Source organism: Cervus elaphus, chromosome 6 (assembly GCF_910594005.1).
Source record: "Cervus elaphus chromosome 6, mCerEla1.1, whole genome shotgun sequence".
Taxonomy (NCBI): domain Eukaryota; kingdom Metazoa; phylum Chordata; class Mammalia; order Artiodactyla; family Cervidae; genus Cervus; species Cervus elaphus.
This window is the reverse complement of record NC_057820.1, coordinates 15,997,427-16,023,475: the sequence shown is the minus strand read 5'-3', so window position 1 is coordinate 16,023,475 and position 26,049 is coordinate 15,997,427. Positions and strand designations below refer to the sequence as shown.

General features: G+C 40.0%; 1 protein-coding gene across 6 annotated transcripts in view; it reads left to right on the top strand.

Moving 5' to 3' along the window:
• ARHGAP24 (Rho GTPase activating protein 24) overlaps positions 1 to 26,049 on the top strand; it is a 542,216-nt gene that overhangs the window by 458,616 nt on the left and 57,551 nt on the right. For 5 of the 6 annotated variants that reach the window (XM_043906273.1, XM_043906278.1, XM_043906275.1 and 2 more), the window contains 2 exons: positions 3,021 to 3,143; positions 25,363 to 25,570. In XM_043906273.1, the coding sequence (XP_043762208.1) occupies positions 3,021 to 3,143; positions 25,363 to 25,570 (331 nt within the window). Of the gene's footprint in view, positions 1 to 3,020; positions 3,144 to 9,748; positions 10,720 to 25,362; positions 25,571 to 26,049 lie in introns of those variants that run through there. The other variant, XM_043906274.1, reaches the window with a different exon arrangement.

Below are 26,049 nucleotides of genomic sequence, written 5' to 3'. Positions count from 1 at the left end.
CCCACAACATCATTGGCCGAGATAGAGAATCAAATGAAAAGTCAGGGGATAATGACCAGTAGTGCTTATCATTCTCTTTTTTTCCCTGCTTTCAGGCAGAAACACACTCCAGTGGCTGTCGCTTACTCTCATTACTAGGACTGTCTCTGCCAGGGTTGGGAGTGACATAGCAGGATATTACGGTCTGGATTGCTAAGCATCCTCCAGGCAAAGACAATAATTAAAATATTTTTATTTCAAAATGATAATGTTTTTTATAAGTGGGTCAGATACAGAATAAAGTTTTAGTACTGCGCCATGCCAAATGAAGCATTTTTTCTTTGGTCATTTAGTTCTTTCTGCTACTTATATCACACAGGCATGCATATGCATTAATGTGTGGTAAATTTTCCTACAGGGAAGATCCCCTGGAGAAGGGCTTGACAACCCACTTTGGTATTCTTGCTTGGAGAAGCCCATGGACAGAAGAGCCTGGCGGGCTACAGTCCATGGGGTCACAAAGAGTCAGTCATGACTGAAGTGACTTAGCTAATTTTCCTACAAGTACAGTATACAATTTTAATGTGCATTGTTCTGTATCAAAGAAAGACAGCCTTCTAAAAAACAAGGCCTCCTGTGTGTGTATTGTTGACTAATTGTTCCTAAGCCCTTAGTAGCGTACTCTACTTGTTCTGTATCTCTGAGGTCAAATTAGATGTACTATGCCCTTTTGAATTTGTAGATACAGAAGGCAGTTAAATGAGACTGAATGAATATTTTCAGAATTTCTCATTCAGCCTAACAGTACTAGTATTTTAATTTCATTTCATTTGACTTTCACAAAAAAAAAAATTTATTAGAAACTGTTATTTCTAAAGCATGACTAAAAATACTGAGTTTCCAGAAGTTATGTGATTTCCCAGAAGATACACTGCTAATAGAAAATAGAATTGCGGTTTCAGTAGGGTTTTCTCTGGTATCCTGAACCTATACTTTTAAAGATACAAGTAATTTAAAGTGAGGACTAACCTAGGATAGACCTAGAAGTGTAAGAGGGTCATTGTTTCCCTAATAGTGAGTTGTTCTCTTCAAAGTGAAAAGGCTCCTCTTGTTTATTCAAGAGATTTGTAAACTTTAGGAAACTGATTGGATGTTGTCCCTCACCCCCCACCCCCTAATTCATTGTATTGAAATGTAAAACACTAATGCTGGCATTTCTACTGATTGGCTTAAAGTTATTTCATTTCTCTAACCTCTCACCTGTTCTGTTAACTTGCATCATGCTAGAAACATAATATTTCTCAACCTAGGACATTTGTATAAAATTCAGAGAACATAAACTCAAAGGTCTAGAGTTTTCAGAGCTTTGCAAATGAGGCTGGATGTGAAAGAATAGGGAGTGGTGGGACTTGTAAATTGGAGTCTCAAGCTCCTGATAAAGGAGCTGTTTTTGAGCTCCTTCAATTGCAAGGTGTGATAGCCTGCTCTCAGAACTAAAGGGCTGTGAATTAGAACAGGGTATCTGCTCTGATCACTTACAAACAAATGACAACAATGTCTTAAATAAAACACTGGGTATGAATTCATCCAAGCCAAGGCTACACCTTTCTAGCACTTAGTGAAAATTAAATTGTGCATAGATAGTTTGAGCACCTTAGAAATCGAATTCTGACATATTATCAGAATTCAGAGTTAAGTACTTAGTGATCCTTTTTCTTAATTATTCCTTCTGTGAACAATGCTAGTCATGTGTAAAGAGAGTGAAGCAGTGCAGTCTCAGATACTTGTTTTCAGAAATACTCCTTTAAGCATATAAATGCTTCAGAGACCACTGGCATTTCAAGATTGATTTTAGAGATTATACAGGTTTTAAAGGGTATGTGTTGTCTTTCTGGAATGGGGAGGAGGAAATAAGAGAAATCAACAAGCAAGTAGTTACATACAGATGTGAGAATTGGACCATAAAGAAGGCTGAGAGCCAGAGAATTGATGCTTTTGAACTGTGGTTTGGAGAATACTCTTGAGGGTCCCTTGGATGGCACGGAGATCAAACCAGTCAATCCTAAAGGAAAGCAACCCTGAATAGTCATTGGAAGGACTGATGCTGAAGCTGAAGCTATTCTTTGGACACCTGATGAGAAGAGCCAACTCACTGGAAAAGACCCTGATGCTGGGAAAGATTGAAAGCAGAAAGAGAAAGGGGCGAAGAGGATGAGATGGTTGAAGAGCATCACCAACTCAGTGGACATGGGTTTGAGCAAACTCCGGGAGATATTGAAGGACAGGAATGCCTGACATGCTGCCGTTCACAGGGTCGCAAAGAGTCAGACACAACTTAGCACCTGAACAACAACAAGCAAGGAGTTAACTGCTGAGGTTTCCTGAAGCTCACTCTTAGGTGGGAGGGCCATTTGGGATGTTGACTTGGCCATTGTGACTGGCCAGGCTTCTGTGTTCTTTTGTTTGTCCCCCTGAAAGTGTGATCAAGGGGAAGAGGCTCCCCTTTCCAGCACAGAAAAATAGAGGAAAAACCTCTGGGTCAGATTTTCACATGTGGCTCTTACCCTCTCCGGGGACTCTTGTTCTCATCCATGATGTCCTGGCGGCCTCCCTTGTGTGTGCCAAGAAAAGGCAGACCACTCAGCTCTTGCTTGGAAGAAAGCTCAGGCTCTGTGGACCACTTCTGCATCTTTCATTTTGCTTTTGCCATTTATCCTTATTCAGCAGTGTAGGGTGAATAGACTGGATTATGAGTTAATGCAGGCCTATGGGCTGTTGCTAGGACAAAAAGCTAGGCTTTGTTTGGGGAATGACATTTGTTTGCTGGCTTTCTCTTGGAAACATAAGAGCCTTTCCCTTTTAAGCAGATTCTTTTTTTTTCCCCATGCTGAAACCATGGTAAATATTTTCAATTCATTGGGTAGAACCTAGTGCTAGCTGCATTAGGTACAGTTTATGTTTCAGGGATTCATCGGAGGCAGCTGATGAGGAAACTTTGGCTGAGCACACACTCATGTGTAACTGTTCCTGTCTTTTTACAGGAGGCGATCGAGATCGAATGACAGCCAATCATGAGAGCTATCTCCTTATGGCGAGCACCCAGAATGATATGGAAGACTGGGTCAAGTCCATCCGCCGAGTCATCTGGGGACCATTTGGAGGAGGTGAGTATATTTTAAAATCATGGAAAAACAGGAAGGTTGGCCAAACCTGTTCATCCTTTCCCCAAGCCAGTGTCACTATCAGCTCCTACTTTCATGTGAATGAATGTTAAAATAAGCAAACTACTTTTTTATTTTTAGACACTTATCTAAGTAACTTCTAGATGCTTGCATGTGTGCTGAGTAGCTTCAGTGGTGTCCAATTCTTTTGAGACCCCATAGACTATAGTCCACCAGGCTCCTCTGTCCATGGGATTCTCTGGGCAAGAATATTGGAGTGGGGTGCCATTTCCTACTCCAGGGGATCGTCCCAACCCAGGGATCAAACCTTTGTCTTTTATGTCTTCTGCATTGGCAGACAGGCTCTCTACCACCAGCACCACGTGGGAATTTGGGTCAAATATCATTAGTAACCAAATTTCTTCCATGAATATTTTGAATTATAGAAAGAGATAATAGTTTCATTTTAGATTGTTGTTTTTTATATTGTACTAACAATATTTATGACCCTGATACCATAAATGTGGATTAGTTAATAGCATGTAGATACAGGACAAAAAACATTTTGTCTGTTAGTTTTGGATGAGATTTCAGCGCCCAGATGCTCAGTGGTATCAAAGAGAAGTGGCAAAGCATTGAAAGAGAATCTGCTAATTAACAATTTAAAAAAAAAAAATCTTTGAAATCAGGAAAGCATTTGTGGATTGGATAATTTTTTTTAAAAAAAAATCTTTTTATACAGTGTAAAGAATACATATATGAAGAATGAGGTATATGATGCTATGAATAGAGCTAAAAGGAGGAAGGAAGAATAAAAGATGTGATCTTTTCTGTCAAGTATTATAAAATAGAATAATATAAACAGAAAAACATATTTCAAGAGAAAATTCAGTAAATGGAACCAAATAAATAAGGACCCCAAAATATTCATCTATAAACTAACATGTATTTCTAAGAATGTAAAACCTAATTATTTTATGTTGATGTAGTTAAAATAGACGGCATAAATCAAATTCATATTTAATAAAGCAACTGCAACTTTTGTATTTATTTTATATTCTCTTTTGTGTATTGTCAGCACCCTTAATTCAGATGTGAAATGTTTTTCCCTTAACATACCAGATACTTCTTAATGACTGACCTCATTATATTTTAAAATAACTTCAAAAATTTAGTTTAAAAAGTTGAAAAGTCAGGTTAAAGTTATAACAAGTGAAGATTCATGGAAGATGTGTTGATATTTTATAAAAGCAGTGGTACATGTCTGAAAATTGTTGGTCCTTTAGCATGAAGTGGGAAAGAGACAGGTTGACCATTCATCCCAGTTTGCCTGGGTTTACAACCGTTTGTGGTTTACAACTGTTATCCCAGGCTAATTTTTGATAGTGCTACCTCTCGCTCTCATGGTGTCCTCGTTTGGATGGCAATTTGTATGGTCACCATATTCATATACTAAAATGGCTAATAAGTGACTTCAAAATGTTTGAAGAGGCTGGTGGGCTAAGACTCCATCCTGGTGCCTTAGCAGAGAGGTCTTCATGATTATTCATGAGAGATACATGTGCTGTTACCTACACGGTCAAGGATTTATGGGGAATACTAAGGATATGTATTTTCAAAGTTTATGTTGTTTCTAAAGACATTCTTCTCCCCTCCATTATCAGATTTCTGGGGCTCCAGAGTTCAGGAAGATTCTTAATATCTGTAGAAAATGGTACTTTTGTTGAGGGATTATTTCCATCAAGTGTGTTACTTTCTCCCTTTCCTCCTCTGCCATCTGTGCTTTTCTTAAGAAAAACGAATGAGATCCAGTTTACTTCACCAAATCAGTGGCCACAACAAGTCCTGTCATCCCAGGGGTATCACAAATGATCTTGGTTCTTAAGTATTAGTCTTCAAATTTATGAACCTGGAACTCTAGTAGTTGGTTGGTTTACATTCTTTATCCTATGGGATATGCTTCAGAAATTTTGCAAATGCTTGATTCAAATTTACTTTTAAAGAGATTTTAACATAGAGCACTTAGAATAGAAACAATACTCTGAAGAATAAATCTTCTCTTGCCCTCTTTGTTTAATTGAAGAGTGTTAGGAGATTACACACCAAGCTCTTACTCATTCAATTTGCAAGAAATCTTTTGTGACTCATCTTAAAGTCAGAATTTCCTAAAGTTATTACAGAATGCAGAACCAAACTGATGCTGATCCTGATAGAAGGTTGCAAATATCACCAAAAATCTTGTATTTTGTATTAATGTGGCAGCTCTATACTTACTGATTAATTTTTAAAGAAATATTATAAATCTTGGCAATAAATAATAAATTTATGTGACTGAGAATTCCTTTATCCTATATATTGGGGTTCCACTTAGTACTTCCTTGAAAATAATTTTTTCACTGATTAAGAATATTTTAAAATCACTCCATTAGTTCAACCTCACATTTTGTAGATTAGGTCATTAAGACCCAGAGAGAAAGAATGACTTTCAAGTGTCGTATCATTAGTAATATAAGTAGGAAGAAACCTTGTGTCTTCTGACTAGTGAGCTTCTTCCTGCTTTATTGCACAATAGTCTGATCTGTTACTTTTACTGTGGGAGCGTGTGCTAAGTCTCTTCAATCATGTCTGACTCTTTGTGACCGTATGGACTATAGCCCACCAGGTTCCTCTGTCCATGGAATTCTCCAGGCAAGAATACCAGAGTGGATTGCCATGCCCTCCTCCAGGGGATCGTCTCTTATGTCTCCTGCATTGGCAAGCATGTTCTTTGCCACTAGCACCACCTGGGAAGCCCACAATTACAAGTCCCTGTTTTATTGATAGTATATTATTCAGTACATAAAAAACAAGAGTGTTTAAAAGTATGATAAGTAGAATGAGTATAGTTGAGTCGTTCAAAAATATCTGAATTAATGCCATCAAGTATGTGAAAGGACAACCCATAGAATGGGAGGAAGTATTTCCAGATCATAAATCTGATTTTGCACTTGTATCCAGAATATATATATATATAACTCTTACAACTCAAAACTAAAGACAAATCAAAATTTTGACTCAATTAGAATTAATTTAAAAATGGGCAAAGAATCTGAATAAACATTTCTGCAAGGAAAATATACAAACAGCCAAATAAGCACATGAAAAGATGCACAGTGTTATTAGTCATCAAGGAAATAAAAATCAAAAGCACAATGAGATATTATTTCATCCACAGTAGGATTGTTCGTACCAGTAAGTTCAATACTAACAAGTATTGGTGAGGATGTGGAGAAATTGAAACCTCCCTGTATTCCTATTGAGAATGTAAAATGTAGCTGTTTTGGAACACTTGGGCAGTTTCTCAAATGATTAAACATAGAGTTACCATATGGCCCAACATTTGTAATCTTAGGAATATACCCAAAAGAAATGAAAATGTACGTCCACACGGAAAATTGTACATCAATATTGGTGTGCTCAGTCACTCAGTTGTGTCCGATTCTTTGTGACTCCATGGACCGTAGCCCACTAGGCTCCTCTGTTCATGGGATTTTCCAGGCAAGAATACTAGAGGGGGTTGCCATTTCCTACTCCAGGGGATCTTCCTGACCCAGGGATCAAACCTAAATCTCCTGCGTCTCTTGCATTGGCAGGCAGATTTTTTACCATTGTGCCACCTGGGAAGCTTGTACATCAATATTTATTGCAGCATTATTCCTAAATGCCAAAAAGTGGAAATACACTAATGGATGAACAGAAAGTGGTATGTTCATACAATGGATTAGTCAACCATAGAAGGAATGAGGTACTGATACCTGCTACAATACAATTGAACCTTGAAAACATGCTAGGTGGGAGAAGCCAATCAGAAGGAACTGTATGTGTATGTGCGTGCATGCTCAGTTGCTTAGTCATGTCCAACTCTTTGCAACACTATGGGCCACCCACCAGCTCCTCTGTCTGTGAAATTTTCCAGGCAAGAATACTAGAGTGGGTTGCCATGCCTTTCTGCAGGAGATCTTCTCAACCTGGAGATCAAACCTATATCTCTTGCATCTCTTGTGTTACAGGCCAAATCTTTACTGCTGAACTATAGTCCTATTTATGTGAAAATACAGTACAGAGAAATCTATAGAGACAGAAAGTAGATTACTGATTGCTTAGGGCTGGGATGGGGGAACTGCAATTATAGACAATGAAATGCCTTCTTTGCAATAAATACATTGAAGATGTATCCACAGGTGCTACATAGACTATGATAAATCAGGGTGAAAAGTCACCTTCCAAAAGTCTTTATGGATGCCATTTAATCAATGACAACAACAATCTTTGAGCAGTGGGAAGGAGATTGGAAGCCAACAGGTTTTTATTTGGGATTAATGATCTTGGATTCTATGATGAAGATAGGAAAGGGAAATGTATTCTCCAATGAAAAGCAATTACGATAATTCAGTGTCTGTAACTGCAGTTTGACAGCCTGTGTTTTTAAATAGTTACAGGTTTTCATGAGGCACTGGAGCTTACCTTGTTCAGGTTGTTTATACCTGTAAAATATTTCTTCTTTATGGTTTTTATATTGGACTTTTAATTAAAATATAGGCAACACCTGAGGAATTTCTAATATTTATAAATTAAAAGCTAAGTGAAAATCATAAAATATAGGACTTTGGTGTTTCTTCCTATGAAATACAACAAACTTACGATGAATACTGAGATGAAGGCAGGGAACCAGTGGAAATGCAAAAAGGAGAAATCCTCTCTTAACAGCAGAGCCTAGTAACCTAGTTCAGTATTGAATCTAGATACCTCCACTTCCTGTTACCTGATTAACCTCCCTTCCCAAAAACAGTTGCTTCCCTATTTATGATGCCAACTGAGAAGTGCATGGTATCTGCTTAAAAGTCAAATCCAGAAGTTGGGATGTCAAAACATGTATTTAACTTTGGAAAACTTTAGGGCTTTGTTTTTGTCTGGTTGGTTTGTTTTTGTCTTTTTTCTCTGGGTTCCTTTTTCACTGTTTCTGAGGCAGTGTATATGGAGGTACCCAGTCTGGGATCTGGGGAGAATGAGAATTCCATTAATTGTTCATTAGATCTGAATGCAGAGCCTAATTTTAGCTACTAACTAAAACGGGTTCTTCCTGTATATTTCTGTCCCCTTACGAAAAGCCTTGAGTCAGAGATGTATCAAGGCAGTGAAAATACTGAATGTAATCCTCATGATGAATAACTAGCATGTGGGCAAGCAGGGGTTAATTAAGAAGCTCTGTGGTCTTGCCTCTGACACAGACCACTGTGTGATCTCCCATAAGTGGTGTTACTCCCACCTCTAGTTTCCATACTTGTGAAATAACACTGGAGAAAAATGTTTCAACTAAGATTCAGTCCAACTCCAAAGTCCTGTGATTACATGTGTTCCCTCCATACCAAGGCTCAGAGGAGAGATGCTTTCAGTCACCAAGGTGCCTCCCTCCAGCACTTCCACTGTCTTGGTGGACTGAGTTATATATGTCACAGTTCCTTATTTTCCTAGCATCCTGCTGTGACAGAGAAAACAAAAACAATGTTTGAACCATGGGACAGAAATAATAATGATTCCCGACAGAAGTTTTCCTATCTAGGCATGCTCGTCAGAGTAATGATGATGAAGCTTCTCAAGGGAGTACCTTTATAGTATTCCTTGCAGCTTTTTTAACACTCCTGCTGAAAGGCTCAGAAGGTACCCAGAGGCGTGAGGGGTCAGTTGGGGTTAAAGCACTAGCATTCCAAATCTGCTCATGGAACAGCCAGGTGGGTGAATGATTAACCCAGTGAGTCAATTATTCAGTGACTAGGACCAAGGGGGTTGGTAGACGTGGGGGCTGGGGTGCAGCGGGTACATGCAAGAGCTGGGGAAGATATAAAAACAGGATCAATTTTCAAACCACAGCCAGAGAAGTAAATATATAAATGAATAAACACACGTAAGAACCCATTTTAGTTAGAAATAAATATATATATGTAAAGGAGTTAACTTGTTTTGTGGTTATACTTGCAGATTCCTTGTTGCTACATTTTGAATATTTTTTCTGCTTCACACACACATGTATATAAACACACACATATTTTTTGCTTTAAGATTTTTTTTTTTATGTGGACCATTTTTAAAGTCTTCATTGGCTTTGTTACCATATTGCTTCTGTTGTTTATGTTCTGGTTTTTTTGGCAACAAGGCATGTGGGATCCTAGTTCCCCTGGGTCCCAGGGATAGGACCCAAACCCCCTGGGTTGGAAGGTGTGTCTTAACCACTGTACCGCCGGGGAAGTCCTTACACCCATAGGTTTTAATGACAGGCACATTGAGGTCAGCACTCACAAATAGATTCAGTGGCAAGGTACCTGGGAAATAAATAAATAAATAAATAACTCTTGTGTAGGAAGGGAATAAATGCAGAAGGGAACGTCAAAAAGTTGACCCCCCGTGCGGCTGGTTTGGGGCCGAGGCAGCCAGCCAGCCGTAAAGGTATGTAGAGGAATACAGCCGCCAGCGGAGGCAGCGGCAACGTCAGAGGAAGAAACCAGGGTTCACACGGCCGCGTGGATCTCCCTCCTCCCGCTCCCACTGCTGTGACTGCACCTGCTGCATGTGACCACGGGCGCTGAAGGCAGCCGCAGCCCGGCCAGCTCCCGCCCGGCTCTCACTAGAAAAGGGGACCAGGAGCCGGACGAGGGCGGGGAAAAGCTCCCCGAGCAGCTGCCTCCCATGGGGATCCTCCGAGGAGCCTTCCTGGAACTGGGCACTGGGCTGTTCTGACGTGGCGATTCCCTGGAGAGCTCCGGGAGTTTGAAGACAGAAGGGAGAAGCCCGCCGAGAGCATCAAAGGCTGAGGGGTGCTGTAAAAGGACCAAGGGAGTTCTTTGAAAAGAATCTCTCATGCATCGAAATGCCTTCTGGAGAAGGTGCCATTATCAGCCTCCCCTTTTGCCCAGATGAAAGGAGCCCGCAAGGACGGTCCTGAAGTATATCCCTCAGGGGACTTGTGGTCATTGTTCCTCTTGCCCCCAGTTCATGGCTACTTGCTGACCTTTCCAGGGGAACCTCAGTTCCCCCCAATTCCAGCTGAGAAGCCAGTTCTCAATTAAAAAATTTAAAAAGAAAATTAAACAATCCTGCTGTCTGAATGGGAGGTGCAGCTTCCTTGCTGTGGTTCTTTTTGCTGTGACATTTTGGAATGTCTGCAGAAACTTTAAAAAGAAACAGCCTCCAGAACTCTCGGGATTAGTCAAGAGAAAAGGAAACTATTATTATTATTTGGGGGGGGGCGCAAAAAAGAAGTAAATGAGAGGGGGTAACATCCCCCATCCAGGACCTGGCTGATCAAAATCTTCAAGTTCTAGGAAACAACATGACCTAACAAACATGAGGCGGAGAGGCTGTGGGGTCCTGAGATTGCCCAGAGGCAGGTTTTAAAGGAAGCCTGAACCGGGTTCAGAACTTTGGGCCTGTATGATGCCTGAAGACCGAAATACTGGGGAGCGCCCCTCGGGTGCCTTGGCGTCTACTCCTTTCCTTCCTAAAACTACATACCGAAGAATCAAACGATGTTTTAGTTTTCGGAAAGGTAGGTAGATAATATGTTCATATCCTTTAAAAAAAAAATGTACAGATATTTTCTGATGCTTTAAGGTCAGTTTATGCTCAGATAAAATGGGAGTTTGGAAACCAAGAGTTTAAAACTGTACTAGAGTGGTTGGTAGGTCGTTTTGCTTGTCTGTACTTATTTCTGGAGGCGCCTATTGATCTGTTTGTTACTGTCTGCGAATGGGCCGGGTGGGCGGGGCTTAAAGAACGGTGGTCCTATGGGATCACCTTGACAGCTGGAGAATTAGCAAGGGGGCCCCACCATGCTGAGGGGAGGGGCCAAGGCTGCCTCGGGCTGTTCCCAGACCCGCAGCCAGCACCCTGTCGTTCCCCCTTGAAATGAGTCCCTGTCCCGTGATCCCATCAGATCACTTTGATTCTGTCTGCCTGCCCTTGCCTCACCTTCCCTAATGAGAAAATTTTAGTAATCACTTTATCTGTAGTGACTCTTTTTCAGGAGGCTTTCAATCATATTGATTAACACTGATTAGAAATAGGGGTCACCTTGACTTTCCAAATTTATCAGAAGGTGGCATTGGGAGAGGGCAAAGATATGAACGATCAGGAACAAGAAGTGGGAAAATATAAGTTTATGATCAGTAAAAGAAACTGTTTCAGAAATGACTTGTGTAGGGGGAGTTAAAGGTTACAAAATATATGTAAAGAATATTTCTAGAAAATGTTTATGTATCAAAATATTTTAAAATGCCCTTTGACTTAAAAATGGGAGTAATTAAATCAAATTATTATTTAACTTGGAACTAGGTTATTATAATTTTAAAGTCATGTGTGCTAAGTTAATAACTTAATCAGGAGCTGATTTGAGTAACATCTAATGTTGTTCCTTCTCCATTTTTTTCTTTGATTTGCCCGCCATTGATTAACATTCTCTATCTAGTAATTAACAAAAAATAGAAGAAAAAAGCCATATTTAAAGCAAGATATAGTGGGAACTTTTAAAAACTAAACCTCGTTCCTTCTGACTCTTTTCCTTTGTTGTAGTATCTGGTTTTAATCATTATCATATATTATAAGCAAGGAATTGAGTGTTAATTTATATTGCTCCCTCATCCACAGTTAAATGAGAGATATGTCTCATATTTTACAGATCTCTAGAGATCTTGTGGTTACTGTAAGATTGCATCATTGATAGAGAAATTGACAATGAAACTGAAAAAAGCTAGGAATTCATTGCTTCAAGGACATCCCCTCTTCTGGTCCCTCCACCCATCAGCAATTAAATTGGGTTTATCCAAACAAGGAGAGAAGGTCTAATTTCCAGATTATCGCTGCTCATTTTTAACATGGAATGTTCCTGGGAACAATTACTTTATCTCTGAAACACAAAGTGTTTTTTTTTATGTTTTTCACTTTCTGTCTTGTCATGAGCTATAGCACATCTCCAAGAATCCTGGCTAGCCCTGCTACTCATTATGCCCCCTTCCCTCTCTCCTGAAATATCAGCAAGGGAAGGCACTGCAAAAAAAAAAAAAGGCAGGCTGGCAAAGGGCAGCCACAGAGTGGGAATGGCGTCCATTTATCATCTCCCGTGGGCTATTTTTAAACGATTGTCCTTGCCTCTGCGAAGTCTTAGTAATCTGAGGAATGTTCAGCATTTGAGTCAAGGATTAACAGATTTTTAATTGACAAAACCGCATTCTGGTCACCGTCAGAGGAGAGGTGCCGGAAGCACTCAGCTGTTGTTTAAGTTGTCTCCCCTTCTGCTGAGCCCTGCATACCAGCCTCTCCCAGGTCACTGCTCAGCCAGTAAGGCAGTGAGGCTTTGGGGGGAAAAGTGCCAGGCTGTGGCTGGGAGACGTTTTCTGTGCTGCACTGGCCAGTCCCTTCAGCAGCAGCGTCCAGCAGAGAGTGTTAGATCTTTACTCAAGGTCCTGCCCTGAAAAGAATGAACTTTTCTTTCAATCCCAGGCTCCAGGCCACACTACCTTAAGAAAGAGTCATTTTGTTCTTTGGGTCATCCCCTGGGCGCCCTGGGAGTTCTAGAAGTGGATGGGGGTTTCAGAGTTCCTCTCTCAAGCCTCTTAGAAAGCATCCCCTGAAATCCTTTCAGGAATCGTGGGAAAGCATCCAGAAGTGAAAAGTGGTGACATGTCTGCTTTTCCTGATCCATATTTAAAACATCTTCTCTCTGTTGTCCTGGCTAGAGTGACAGAATGAAAAGGCTTTCAGAATGCAGAGGAGGGTTGAACTGAAGTTTCCAGAGGTCTGGGGGGATTGCAGCGTCTATACTGTACCAGTGGGACTTGCTGCTCAGGCATCCTTTCTCTTTCAGATCTCTTTGGTCCTTTACTGTTCTTTCCATCTCTGTTTCTCTCTTTGGGTACGAATAAGGGTCTCCCCAGGGGTACAGTGGTAAAGAATCTGCCTGTCAATGCAGGAGACATGGGTTACATTCCTGGCTCAGGACGATCCCCTGGAGGAGGAAACGGCAACCCACTCCAGTATTCCTGCCTGGAAAATCCTCATGGACAGAGGAGCCTGGTGGGGTACAGTCCATGGGTCACATAGAGTTGGACACAACTGAGCAACTGAGCGCACACACACACACACTTACACACACAAGGGTCTCAGAACATACTTTCCCAGTGGTTTTAAAAATCGAGGGGATGTAAACCATCTATCGGGCAGGAAGCTGGGGAGAGTGGTGCTTTGAATTTATGTTCTGCTGAGATAAAAGTTAGAATGTATTTTTTACTTATTTGAAACTTTAGTTTTTTACCTCTGTAAGACTAATATTGAATATACAGAGCATAACTGATCTTCTGATTACCTGGGGGTGCATAACATCTTGGATCCTGATGTCATTTGGATCTAGTCAGAAAGGGCTGGCTGGTTTACGATTGCTGTGATCACAGGACATACTAAAGTACAATTTTAAGCCCTAACTTTATCTTGTCTTTTTCTCAAGTTGCTCTCTTCTTGGACATAAGTCATTATTAATTCCTCAGTTGTCCCCCTGCTCCACACACACACATCATAGCCATTTAGTTATTGTTGCTTAGTCTCTAAATCATGTCCAATTCTTTGCAACCCCATGGACTGTAGCCCACCAGGCTTCTCTGTCCATGAAATTCCCAGGGGAGAATACTGGAGTGAGTTGCCATTTCCATCTCTGATAACAATTTAATGGTCATGCCATATTGCTTCTGTGGGCTTCCCAGGTAGTACTAGTGGTAAAGAATCCATCTGCCAATGTAGGAGACGAAAGAGATCCCTGGATTGGGAAGATCTCCCGGAGAAGGAAAGGGTAACCCACTCCAGTATTCTTACCTGGAAAATTCCACGAACAGAGGCGCCTGGAGGGCTGCAGTTTGTGGGGTCACAAAGAGTTGGACACAACTTAGCAACTGAACAGCAACATATTGCTTTTTCCTTCTTTATATACTTTCAGCTTCATTTCTGTTTCCATCACCTTCATTGTTTGTGTCTTTATTGTTTCAAGCACACAACTGACTTTTTAAAAATTTATTTATTTTTCATTGCAGAATAATTGCTTTACAATGTTGTGTTGGTTTTAGCTGTACATCAACATGAATCGGCCATATATATTTATATATATCCCCTCCTCTTGAAACTCTCTCCCACCTCCCACCCCATCCCACCCTGCTAGGATGTCACAGAGCACCAGACTGAGTTCCCTGGGTCATGGAGCAAATTCCCACTGGCTGTCTGTTTTACATATTGTGGTGTATGTTTCAATGCTTCTCTCTCAGTTCATTTCACACTCTCTGTATCACGTTGTGTCCATAAGTCTATTCTCTATGTCTGCGTCTCTACTGCTGCCTTACAAATAGGTTCATCAATACCATTTTTCTAGATACCACATATATGCATTAATATATGATATTTTTCTCTTTTCGACTTACTTCACTAGTATAACAGACTCTAGGTTCATCCATCTCACTAGAACTGACTCTAATTCTTCCTTTTTAAGGTTGAATAATATTTCATTGTATTAATATATGTGCACCACATCTTCTTTATCCCCATTCATCTATTAATGGTCATCTGGGTTGCTTCCATGTATTGGCTATTGTAAATTGTTGTTGTGGTTCAGTTGCTAAGTCATGCCTAACTCTTTGCGGCCCCATGGACTACAGCATGCCAGGCTTCTTTGTCCTTCACCATCTCCCAGAGTTTGCTCAAACTCATGTCCCTTGAGTCAGTGATGCCATCCAACCATCTTGTCCTCTGTTGTCATCTTCTCCTCTTGCCCTCAATCTTTCCCAGCATCAGGGTCTTTTCCACATCACATCAGGTGGCTTTTCACATCAGGTGGCCAAAGTGTTGTAACTTCAACTTCAGCCCCAGTCCTTCCAATGAATATTCAGTATTATATCCTTTAGGATTGACTGGTTTGGTCTTGCAGTCCAAGGAACTCTCAAGCGTCTTCTCCAGCACCACAGTTTGAAAGCATCATTTCTTCAGTTCTCAGTCTTCTTTATGTCCCAACTCTCACATCCATACCTGACTGACTCCTGGAAATATCATAGCTTTGACTATATGGACCTTTGTTAGCAAAGTGATTTCTCTGCTTTTTAATATGCTGTCTAGGTTTGTCATAGCTTTTCTTCCAAGGAACAAGCATCTTAGAAGCACAAAATTTTAACCTTAGAAGTGGCTCTTCAAGACAGCATCCATCCTCACCTCTTTTTACCCTCAATATTGTTCACACATTTCTATAACATACAGTTAATTTGCTAAGGGTCATCCAACCGACATTCCTGAAACAGTACTGTTAAGCAGTGTGCCACAGCTCAGAAGTGTTTTATGAGTTCCTGTTGCTCCCAGGAGGCTGTCCTGACTATTTCATGTAATTATCAAGGCCTTCTAAGCAATTCCAACTGTTCCCACTTCCCCAGACTGGCCCCACTTTCCTCCCCAAACCTATCTCCTACACCGCTGCTTGGCTTCTGTCCTTGTCCCTCCTCTGCTGTCGGCCCACACTTCGTATCAGTGTTGGCTCTCACTTCTTCATCAGGCTGTCTCTGTTCACCTCTTGTATTCTTTACTCTTCTTATATCTACTGTTTTAAATTGATTGATTGATTTACTTTTGATTGCACCGAATCTCCGTTGCTGCGTGGGTTCTTCTCCAGCTGTAGGGAGTGGAGGCTGCTCTCTAGTTGTGGTGCGTGGACGTCTCGCTGGTGGCTTCTCTTGTTTTGGAGCACAGGCTTTAGGGCTCAGGCTTCAGTAGTTGCGGCACGTGGGCTTAGTAGTAGCGGCTTCTGGGCTCTAGAGCACTCAGTAGCATGTGGAATCTTCCCAGACCAGCGATCGAACTCATTATCTCCAGCATTGGTAGATGGATTCTTATCTACTGTACCACCAGGGAAGTCCTCCCTTATATTTCTTGCATGCTGCCATCAGGCCACTTTATCTTCATAGCTATCTTCAAGTGCTCTTAAACACATTTGTGATAAGATATATATATATGTGAGTGTGTGTGTGTATATCTGTGTGTGTTTACATATATATATTATATATATATATTTATTTCTTCTGAAAGTTAGAAACAGCAATAGGTCTTTTCAATCCACGATTTAAGATTTATTGCAAACTGGTGACCTACAGTATTATAACCTACTAGTTCGTAGGCAATAACAGAATAGAATATCTTTATAGTAATAATGAATACAACCAAAAATTTTTAAGTTAGTTGTATATTTTGGATATTATAATCACATTTATGGAAATTGACTTGTCCAACAGAATGCTATTTAAATCCATGTAATTTTAAATGGTGCTGTAAGTATTAATAGTTCATCAATTCACACATCACAGTTTTACAGAATCACCTACCAAGTGATTCTGGGAGTGAGAAAGCAAACAAAACAGGTTGCCTGGAATCTATGAGCTCACACCCTCCTTGAGGATAAGGAAGCATAAAGAAAACTAATTATTTAATCTGTAAAAAGCACTACAACAAATTATGTATGAATTTTGAGGAGCTTTTGAATAAGAAGACTCACTATGGGTTCATCTGGAAAAACAGTGATTCATATGAACTACCTGAAATCAGATTTGATCTTTGGAAGTTATGGAAAGGCATTTTCTACTACATGATCCTAAGAGAGTGGTCAGTGTTCCTGTGAAAAAATTTATGTCTGAATTGAATTAATATAATCCAGTAAAAAAGGAAGACTTTTAGAATCATATAGGCCTGTGTTTATATCCCAGATCTACTGCTTTTTGTATGTATGACTTTAGGTCACCTTGCATCTCTGAGTCTGTTTATAGAAGGGAGATGCCCTTGTAGAATGTCTGTGAGTGTCAAATAAAAAAAATGCATGTAAATTCTGTGGCTTGGTACCTGAATGTAAATGATAAGTTTAATTACTCTGCTAATTATTCTGCTGGTCTTAGACCAATGCTACCCGGTCACTATTTTCACATTATTACACTTTCTTGATTATTTCAAGACTTTATTTTTCTCCCTTGTTCCCCATTCTGGCAAGGAGAGTCAAGCTTTCACCAAATTCCTTGGTTGTTTGTTATATAGATTCTGAGCTTCTTGAATTCAAAGGTTTCTGTTCATGTAAGGTTTGTTGGCCACTTAGAAACTGCTGGTGAGAGACCAAAGTAAGCCTTGGCTGACTTTGCTTCTTAGTTCTGTACTATGTCTTTTATTTTGATTTGTCCATTTACCATGGGCATATGTTCAGTTTTAATTGAAAATTATTACAATCCTGGTCATACGAAGACTTATTCTGCTAGCAGAGTTGTAGTAAGTAGAAATATAAGTAAAAGCAAATTCTTTCTATGACTGTGGGATGGAAGCATCAGGAAACTCTGAAAAATTGTTGATAGTAGAAAATTTATGTAATGACCAAGAAATTGGCTAACTTGTACCTTTTTCATCAACAAAGACTTTTTTGTTTTCAATTTTTTATAGAAATCAGTACCACAACTTTTGAAGTCTTGATAAGTTTCATTTTACCTTGGAGTTATTCATTTATTTCCTTTAATTGAGGGGGTGAAGTATTTTGTTTTAATGCCTACATTAATTCCACAGATGTTTATGGAACACTCAATCCTTACCCACTTTGGTATTGAGTTCCAGAGAACAAGAGAGTGTGCCTAAGTCCATTCAAGCTGCTATAACAAAATGCCATAGCCTGGGTGGCTTCTAAACAACAGAAATTTATTTCTCATGGTTCTGAAGGTTGAAAGACTGATATAAAGCCAGCATGATTGGGTTCCAGTGAGTGCCCTCTTCTGGATTGCAGATTGTCCACTTGTTACATTTTCAAGGAGTAGAAAGAAAAAGAGGGAGAGAGCTCTCTGGGGTCCTTTTTATAAAGATATTTGGGTTGGCCAAGAAGTTCATTCAAGTCTTTCATAACATCTTATGGCAAAACTCAAACTAACTTTTTGGCCAACCCAATGCTTTCTGGCCAACCCACTCATGAGAATTTTGCACTCATGACCTAGGGTGAAAGAGTTAGTCACTCAGTCATGTCTGACTCTTTGTGACCCCGTGGACTGTAGCTCACCAGGCTCCTCTGTCCATGGTATTCTCCAGGCAAGGATACTGGAGTGGGTTGTCATGTCCTTCAGGGGATCTTCCCAACCCAGGGATCAAACAAGGGTCTCCTGCATTGCAGGCAGATTCTTTACCATCTGAGCCACCAAGGGGAAGGGATACTCATGACCTAATCACCTCTCAAAGGCCCTGACTCCAAAAATCATTCCCATAGGAATTAGATTTTCAACATAGAGATTTGGAAGGGACACAAACATTCATACCAGGACACGATGATAGAACGAAGTATGAGCCTTGGAGTCCTTCATATCTGTCACAAATCCCAGTTCAGTCCTTGTGTCTGCAGAACCTTAAGAAATTTACTCAAACTTCCCTTCAGTTTATAAAGTAAATAGTAGTATAAACTGTTATCCAGCATCATTTTTAATAATAATAAATGTAGACTATTTTCTTCTTATAATAATTGTGAAAGTATAATCTTTTTTTTTTATTTTTTAAACAATCCTTTTTTGACTGGTGGGAAACTAGTCCCGTGTGGATAAGGATCTAAATAAATAATTAGAAAGTGATATGTTAAGAAATCAAAGAAGAAACATAACACGTTTGTGACTGGGGTGGGTATGAGGGAATGTTTATAAGGACTTAACATATGAGATTATATGAGTTGAATTTTTCAGGATAAGCTTTCCTAGGCTGACTCTTGATAGTAAGACTTATGTTCTACCAGGACACTCAAAGATATAATAAGTCATAACACACATAGGAAACAACAAATAGTTCAATATCATTACTGAGTAGGTTGTTTTTGAGGGAGCAGCAGTAATGAGGGTGAATATGGCCCAGCATCTGGCATAGAAAGGGTGCCACCTAAACGCCGGTTGATTGAATTGTGGATGGAGCGTCAGAGACTGGATTACAGAGACTATATTTCATGAAAGGGCTTCCAGGTAGCTCAGTGGTAAAGAATCCATCTGCCAATGCAGGAGATGCAGTTTCCATCCCTGGGTCAGGAAGATCCCCTAGAAGATGACATGGCAGCCTGCTCCAGTATTCTTACCTGAAAAAAACCCATTAACAGAGGATCCTGTTGAGCCACAACCCATGGGTTTGCAAAGAGTCGGACACGAATGAGCACACACATTTCATGAAAATGAGCTTGGTTAGCCAGTGGGTACCATTGGAAGAAATTAAACAAAAAAAAAACGTGGCATGATCTGATTTAAATATTATGGCAATCACTATGGCAACACTTGCCTGACTTGGGAACTTGGCTCTATAAAAGTCAGTTAAGAAGTATTGAGGATCTAATGGCAATGAGTTTGGAAGGGACCATTGTGGTCGTTAAATGAGGGTTGTGAAGGAAAGTGCAATCTAGGTCTATTCTCAGATGGCCCTTCAAATGTTTGGGGGGATCGCTGGTTCTGAGAACCAAAATCAGGATTATAGGAAGTATGACAGGTTTTGAAGAAAAATAGTTCAGACAGTTTTAAAAATTTTGAGTTTGACAATGTTTTGAGATACCCATGTTGAGGGGTCTAATGAGCACTTGGATATCCAGTGCAAGAGGGGTCCAGATTGAGATACAAATCTGGGAACAATTGTTACACTGTGAGATTGAGTGGAATCCAACAAAGAAATTGTGTAAAGTGAGGTGAAAGCTGAGCTGTGCACAGAATCCAGAGGACCAGCAAACTTATAAGAAGGGTGTAGTAGATTGCATAATCAAGAAGGAGACTGAAAAGAACATTCTGGAAGGCAAGAATTATATAAGATGTGAGAAGTATCAGTAAGAAGAGTGAGATTGATGGTTTTAAAGGGAGTGAACCCTAAAGCACTGCAAAAATTAAGTCTGTCCAATGATGTGGCAACTAGGTAGTTATTGGTAATTATTCTGAAAGCTCTCTTAGTGAAATGACGGTGTTGGAGGCAATATTGTAACAGATCAGCAAGAAGATAGGAAGTGATAAAATGCAGCCAATGTTATACTTAGTTCAGAATCAAGGAACAAAGTGAATAATTACAATCCATGGAGAGTCTAAAGATGTTTGGCTTTGTATTTTATTTATTTATTTATGCAATGAGTAGAATTTGAATATACTTTGCTGATCACAGTAATGCCACAGGCTGCCTCTAGCTATGGAGTATATAAAGGAAGAACCTCACAAATCCTGAAGCTATTTAGATTTTCTTTATATTTTTTTTTTTCCTCTCCCTCTGTGTCTCCCTCCAGCTGAAACAGATTCCCACAGATATAATAAAAATCACCTGTGTGATTTACTTTCTCAGTCTGGTGGAAAGTCACGTCCTGAATGATGCTTTATGACACCATCAATGTACGTCTAGGGGAAAATATGCATAATGGATTGTTTTCCCCCAGAAATTCCAAGGATGCTTTTGTTAGGGAATGTGAAACCTCTCTGAGAATTTACATGGGCATAGCTGGAACTGCTTGCAAGACTCACATCACAGGGGATATTCCTGTTAATAATCTACCAATCAGTGTGTCCTCTTCTTCATGCTGCTAGATGGGGATCGCACATCAAAATTTGTGCTTTTTTTGTTGTCCATTTTAAAATTTGAAGTTTAAATGTTGAAGTTCTAAATAAAGCAGCTTCTTTTATTGGAGTATAATTGCTTTACAATTTGTGTTAGTTTCCGGTGTACAAGGAAGTGAATCAGCCATATGTATACATATATCCCCTCCCTCTTGAGCTTCCCTCCCACCCCACGCCCAGTCTCACCTCTCTAAGTCTCCACAGAGTACAGAGCTGAGCTCCGTTTACTATGCAGCAGGTTCCCACTAGCTATCTCTTTTAGACATGGTAGTGTATATATGTCAGTCCCAATCTGTCAGTTCATTGCTCCTTCCCTTTCCCGCTCTACCTGCGCCCTTGCCTCCATTCTCTATTTCTGCAACTCCAGTTTCCCCCTGGGCTTCCTTGGTGGTTCAGATGGTAAAGAATCCACCTGCAACGAGGGAGACTTGAGTTCCATCCCTGGGTTGGGAAGATCCCCTGGAGGAGGGCATGGCGACCTACTCCAGTATTCTGGCCAGGAGAATCCCCATGGATAAATGAGCCTGGCAGGCTACAGTCTGTGGCTCACAAAGAGTCGTACATGAGTGACTGACTAAGCACACAATTTCTCCCTGGGTTCCACACCAAAAACAAAAAATTCTTATAGTGAAGTTGATCCACCATCTACCTTTGTAAGTCAGAGACCTTTGGAACATTCTATTTCCAATGCTACAGGCTGGGGGGTATGCAACTAATCATTACCTAATGCTTTGCAAGACTGGATAAACAACAGAAAATTACTGTTTTCCCCACAGGAATTCTAAGCATGTGTACGTATTGTCTACATTCTAAAACTCTTTTACATATTCTGTTGCTAAATAGGTATCAGTTCAGTTCAGTCACTCAGTCGTGTCCAACTCTTTGCGACCCCATGAAATCGCAGCACGCCAGGCCTCCCTGTCCATCACCAACTCCCAGAGTTTACACAAAACCATGTCCATCGAGTCGGTGATGCCATCCAGCCATCTCATCCTCTGTCCTCCCCTTCTCCTCCTGCCCCCAATCCCTCCCAGCATCAGGGTCTTTTCAAATGAGTCAACTCTTCACATGAGGTGGCCAAATTATTGGAGTTTCAGCTTCAGCATCAGTCCTTCCAATGAACACCCAGGACTGATCTCCTTTAGGATGGACTGGTTGGATCTCCTTGCAGTCCAAGGGACTCTCAAGAGTCTTCTCCAACACCACAGTTCAAAAGAGTCAGTTCTTTGGTGCTCAGCTTTCTTTATAGTCCAACTCTCACATCCATACATGACCACTGGAAAAACCATAGCCTTGACTAGACGGACCTTTGTTGGCAAAGTAATGTCTCTGCTTTTTAATATGCTATCTAGGTTGGTCATAACTTTCCTTCCAAGGAGTAACTGTCTTTTAGTTTCATGGCTGCAATCACAATCTGCAGTGATTTTGGAGCCCAGAAAAATAAAGTCAACCGCTGTTTCCCCATCTATTTGCCATGAAGTGATGAGACCGGATGCCATGATCTTAGTTTTCTGAATGTTGAGCTTTAAGCCAACTTTTTCACTCTCCTCTTTCCCTTTCATCAAGAGGCCCTTTAGTTCTTCTTCACTTTCAGTCATAAGGGTGGTGTCATCTGCATATCTGAGATTATTGTTGATCAGTCACTAAGTTGTGTCCAACTCTTTATGACCCCATGGACTACAACACTCCAGGCTTCCCTGTTCTTCACCATCTCCCAAAGTTTGTTCAAATTCAAATCCATTGATTCAGTGATGCCATCCAACCATCTCATCCTCTGCCCTCCTTCTCCTCCTGACCTCAGTCTTTTCAAGCATCAGGGTCTTTTCCAATGAGTCAGCCCTTCCTCTGTAACTCAATTTTTAGCCATTATGCCCACTGTGCAATATTTTGTAATGCACACACAGTCGCTCTGAAATTCAACAGCCTTGATCAAATCCTGGTTCCACCTTTTACCTTGTGACGTTCAGCAAGTTACTTACTTGTGCTTTAGTCTCCTCCTCAGCAAAATGGTGGTGCCTACCTCATACAATGCTGTGAGTTTTAAGTAAAAGGAGTGCAGATAAACTGCTTGTACCCATGCCTGGCATACATAAATACAGCCTCGCTATTACCATTTTTCAGAGCACAGAAAAGGTATGCTGTTTTCTTCACTTTTAGAATTTATTAATATTTTAAATTACTAGAAAATGGAAACACATGATAATTGAGTTAAATAAAGTGGAAGAGGACAGGTACTCAGAGACAAGCAAAGATTTGTAAGGCTAAGTCTAGATAAGGATTTCCATTCTGTGACTTGGGGCTGTATAACTGCTGCTGCCACTGCTAAGTCACTTCAGTCGTGTCCGACTCTGAGCGACCCCATAGATGGCAGCCCACCAGGCTCCCCTGTCCCTGGGATTCTCCAGGCAAGGACACTGGAGTGGGTTGCCATTTCCTTCTCCAAAGTATGAAAGTGAAAAATGAAAGTGAAGTCGCTCAGTCGTGTCCGACTCTTCGCAACCCCGTGGACTGTAGCCTACCAGGCTCCTCCATCCATAGGATTTTCCAGGCAAGAGTACTAGAGTGGGGTGCCATTGCCTTCTCCAGCTGTGTAACTAACCTTATGTATTTAATCTCTCTCAGTTTCATAGCTACCATGTATATTTATTATGGAAATAAGGGAATACATGTCAACAACAGTGCGTGTTAGGTACTTAATGCATGAATGAATGTTGGGGGCTCTTGGCTTTTAGTTTGTTGCTATACTTAAGAAAATTCTTATCATACAGGCAAGCCTATGTGTAACAGGGGGAAAAAAAGAAAACCAGAGTACCCTTCTAAAGCAAAACTTACTGTATCCTTTATCACCTCCCTGAGTTTTGGGGAATAAAGGAACCCTGATCAGAAAAGAATGTTTGACTGTTTTTCATTACTGCATAAAACTAAATCTTGGAAGTTTGATTCTCATGTGTAGCACACATTGAGGTTGAACTGGAACATCTTTAATAGATTTTCTGCTGGATTTAGGGAGATACCTTAAGTATTAATAATGTGTCAGTCCAAAAAAAAAAAAAAAAAAAAGAAGTGAAAAATCAGATAGATAAGATTTATTCCCTAATGTTAGCATTATTTTTTTTATTTAATTTATAAGTGCCTCTGAAAGGCTATCTCCTTAATTTTGGCAGGATAGAATCCAAACATTCCAGGCAAGAAAGCATGAAAGAGCTCCATCGAGAAACAGTCAGTGTTCTTCCTTCATGGTCAATTTTCAAGCTTTGTTATTAAAATACTAAGAGTTTCAAATCATTATCACCACTTCATAAAGTATTGGACACTGCTGGGAGTGACAGGAAAGCCAGAGATCAGTGATTCCGACGTCTAACATACCATTTTCGAGAAACTGCTTGTTGCAAAGTCTACAAACTCAGCTAATTTCCAATTGTTTTATAGGCACTTAAAATATTAATATCGGATCATGCAAGCCTTTTTCCTCAAAGGAATATGTTAGTGCTAGACTGGATACCAGGTGGAGAATAGTTTCATTTGTTGTGTTTTTGTTTCTGCCTAGGCTAAGAATATTCTCTTTAGTAGCAAGTGTTTATTGCATGGAATGTGATGGTTTTACTTTACTGAATCCATACATAAATTATTTTACCGATAGAGAAGTAAAGCATATGTTCTTATTGTTAAATCCTGAACTTAACGGTTTTGAAATAATTCCCCAAACATTCTAGAGTCTTACATAGTTTCAACATGCACCACTAATTTTTCTTCCCCTTTTATGAAACTCATTAGGCCATTAAAACCTTTCAGTAATATTCATCCCATCTGGGAACATTGGAATCATATTTGCTTTGGCTCCTTTTCTTCCTCTTTTCTCATTGGTTGATTATTTTTCCAAGTTCCAACTCATATTAGTGTATTTTAGAGGCATTGTTCCTTAATCAGTGGGGTACGAAGGATAAAGAGTGGGGGATATTCAGCCCCAAATGCATGCACAAAGAAATGCATTATGTGTAAGTATCTAAAAACAATGAATAAAACTAGCCAAAATGGTTTTGATTTTTATTACCCCCATGTGCTGCTAATTCTAGACAATATGTAATCAGATACTCATTCCTGTTAGGAAAAATCACCATGACCCTGTCTCCTCACTTGTAGAACATAAAGCTTCATAATTCAATTTTTTTTTCTTTCCAGTAAATTAATAGCTTAAGATTTTAAAGAGCAGACACTGTCTGAAATATTTTATATGGGTGAAAATCCTGTGTCTCTTTTCATGGTTTATTACCTTCATTATAATCATGGCATCATCACTTGACTGAAAACAGAAGGTGCCCTTTTATTTCAAAAAGAAAACAAAAGTGAAGAGAGGGGAATTCTCTTGTGGTCCAGTAGTTAGAACAAAGAAGTAGTAATAGTTGTTGTTCAGTCGCTAAGTCGTGTCCAACTCTTTGCCACCCTATAGACTGCAGAGAACCAGGTCTCCCTGTCCTTCGCTATCTTCCAGAGTTTGCTTAAACTTACGTAGTAGGAACAGATTAATTTTTCAAATTCATTGTGATCCTTTATTTCTCCAGGCATTTTTGGACAGAAACTGGAAGATACTGTTCGCTATGAGAAGAGGTATGGGAACCGCATGGCTCCGATGTTGGTGGAGCAGTGTGTGGACTTCATCCGACAAAGGGGGCTGAAGGAGGAGGGTCTCTTCCGACTGCCAGGCCAGGCTAATCTGGTCAAGGAACTGCAGGATGCTTTTGACTGCGGAGAAAAGCCATCATTTGACAGGTAGATTTCATGATTTTACTAAGAAGGAGACACTCTAACTAAACTGAAAGGTTGCTGTAAGCTGAGATGGCATAACTTGAATTGATATTGTCACAGTTTAGAAGATGAATTATATGACCTCGCAAAGATGGATTGTGATTATTAAGTTACAGAATCAAAAATGTGGTATTAGGTGTCTTTCTCTGCTATGCTTTTCCCCCCTTAAAACATTATTATTTATTCTTTTCCTTTGGTCTCAAATCAAGTATTAAACTTGGGCATTGGAAAAGTGAATTTTTATTTATTTATTTTTTTTTTTTGAGGAATGCAAAGTATCTTTTTTTTTCCATTTATTTTTATTAGTTGGAGGCTAATTACTTTACAATATTGTAGTGGTTTTTGTCATACATTGACATGAATCAGCCATGGATTTACATGTATTCCCCATCCCGATCCCCCCTCCCACCTCCCTCTCTACCGGCTCCCTCTGGGTCTTCCCA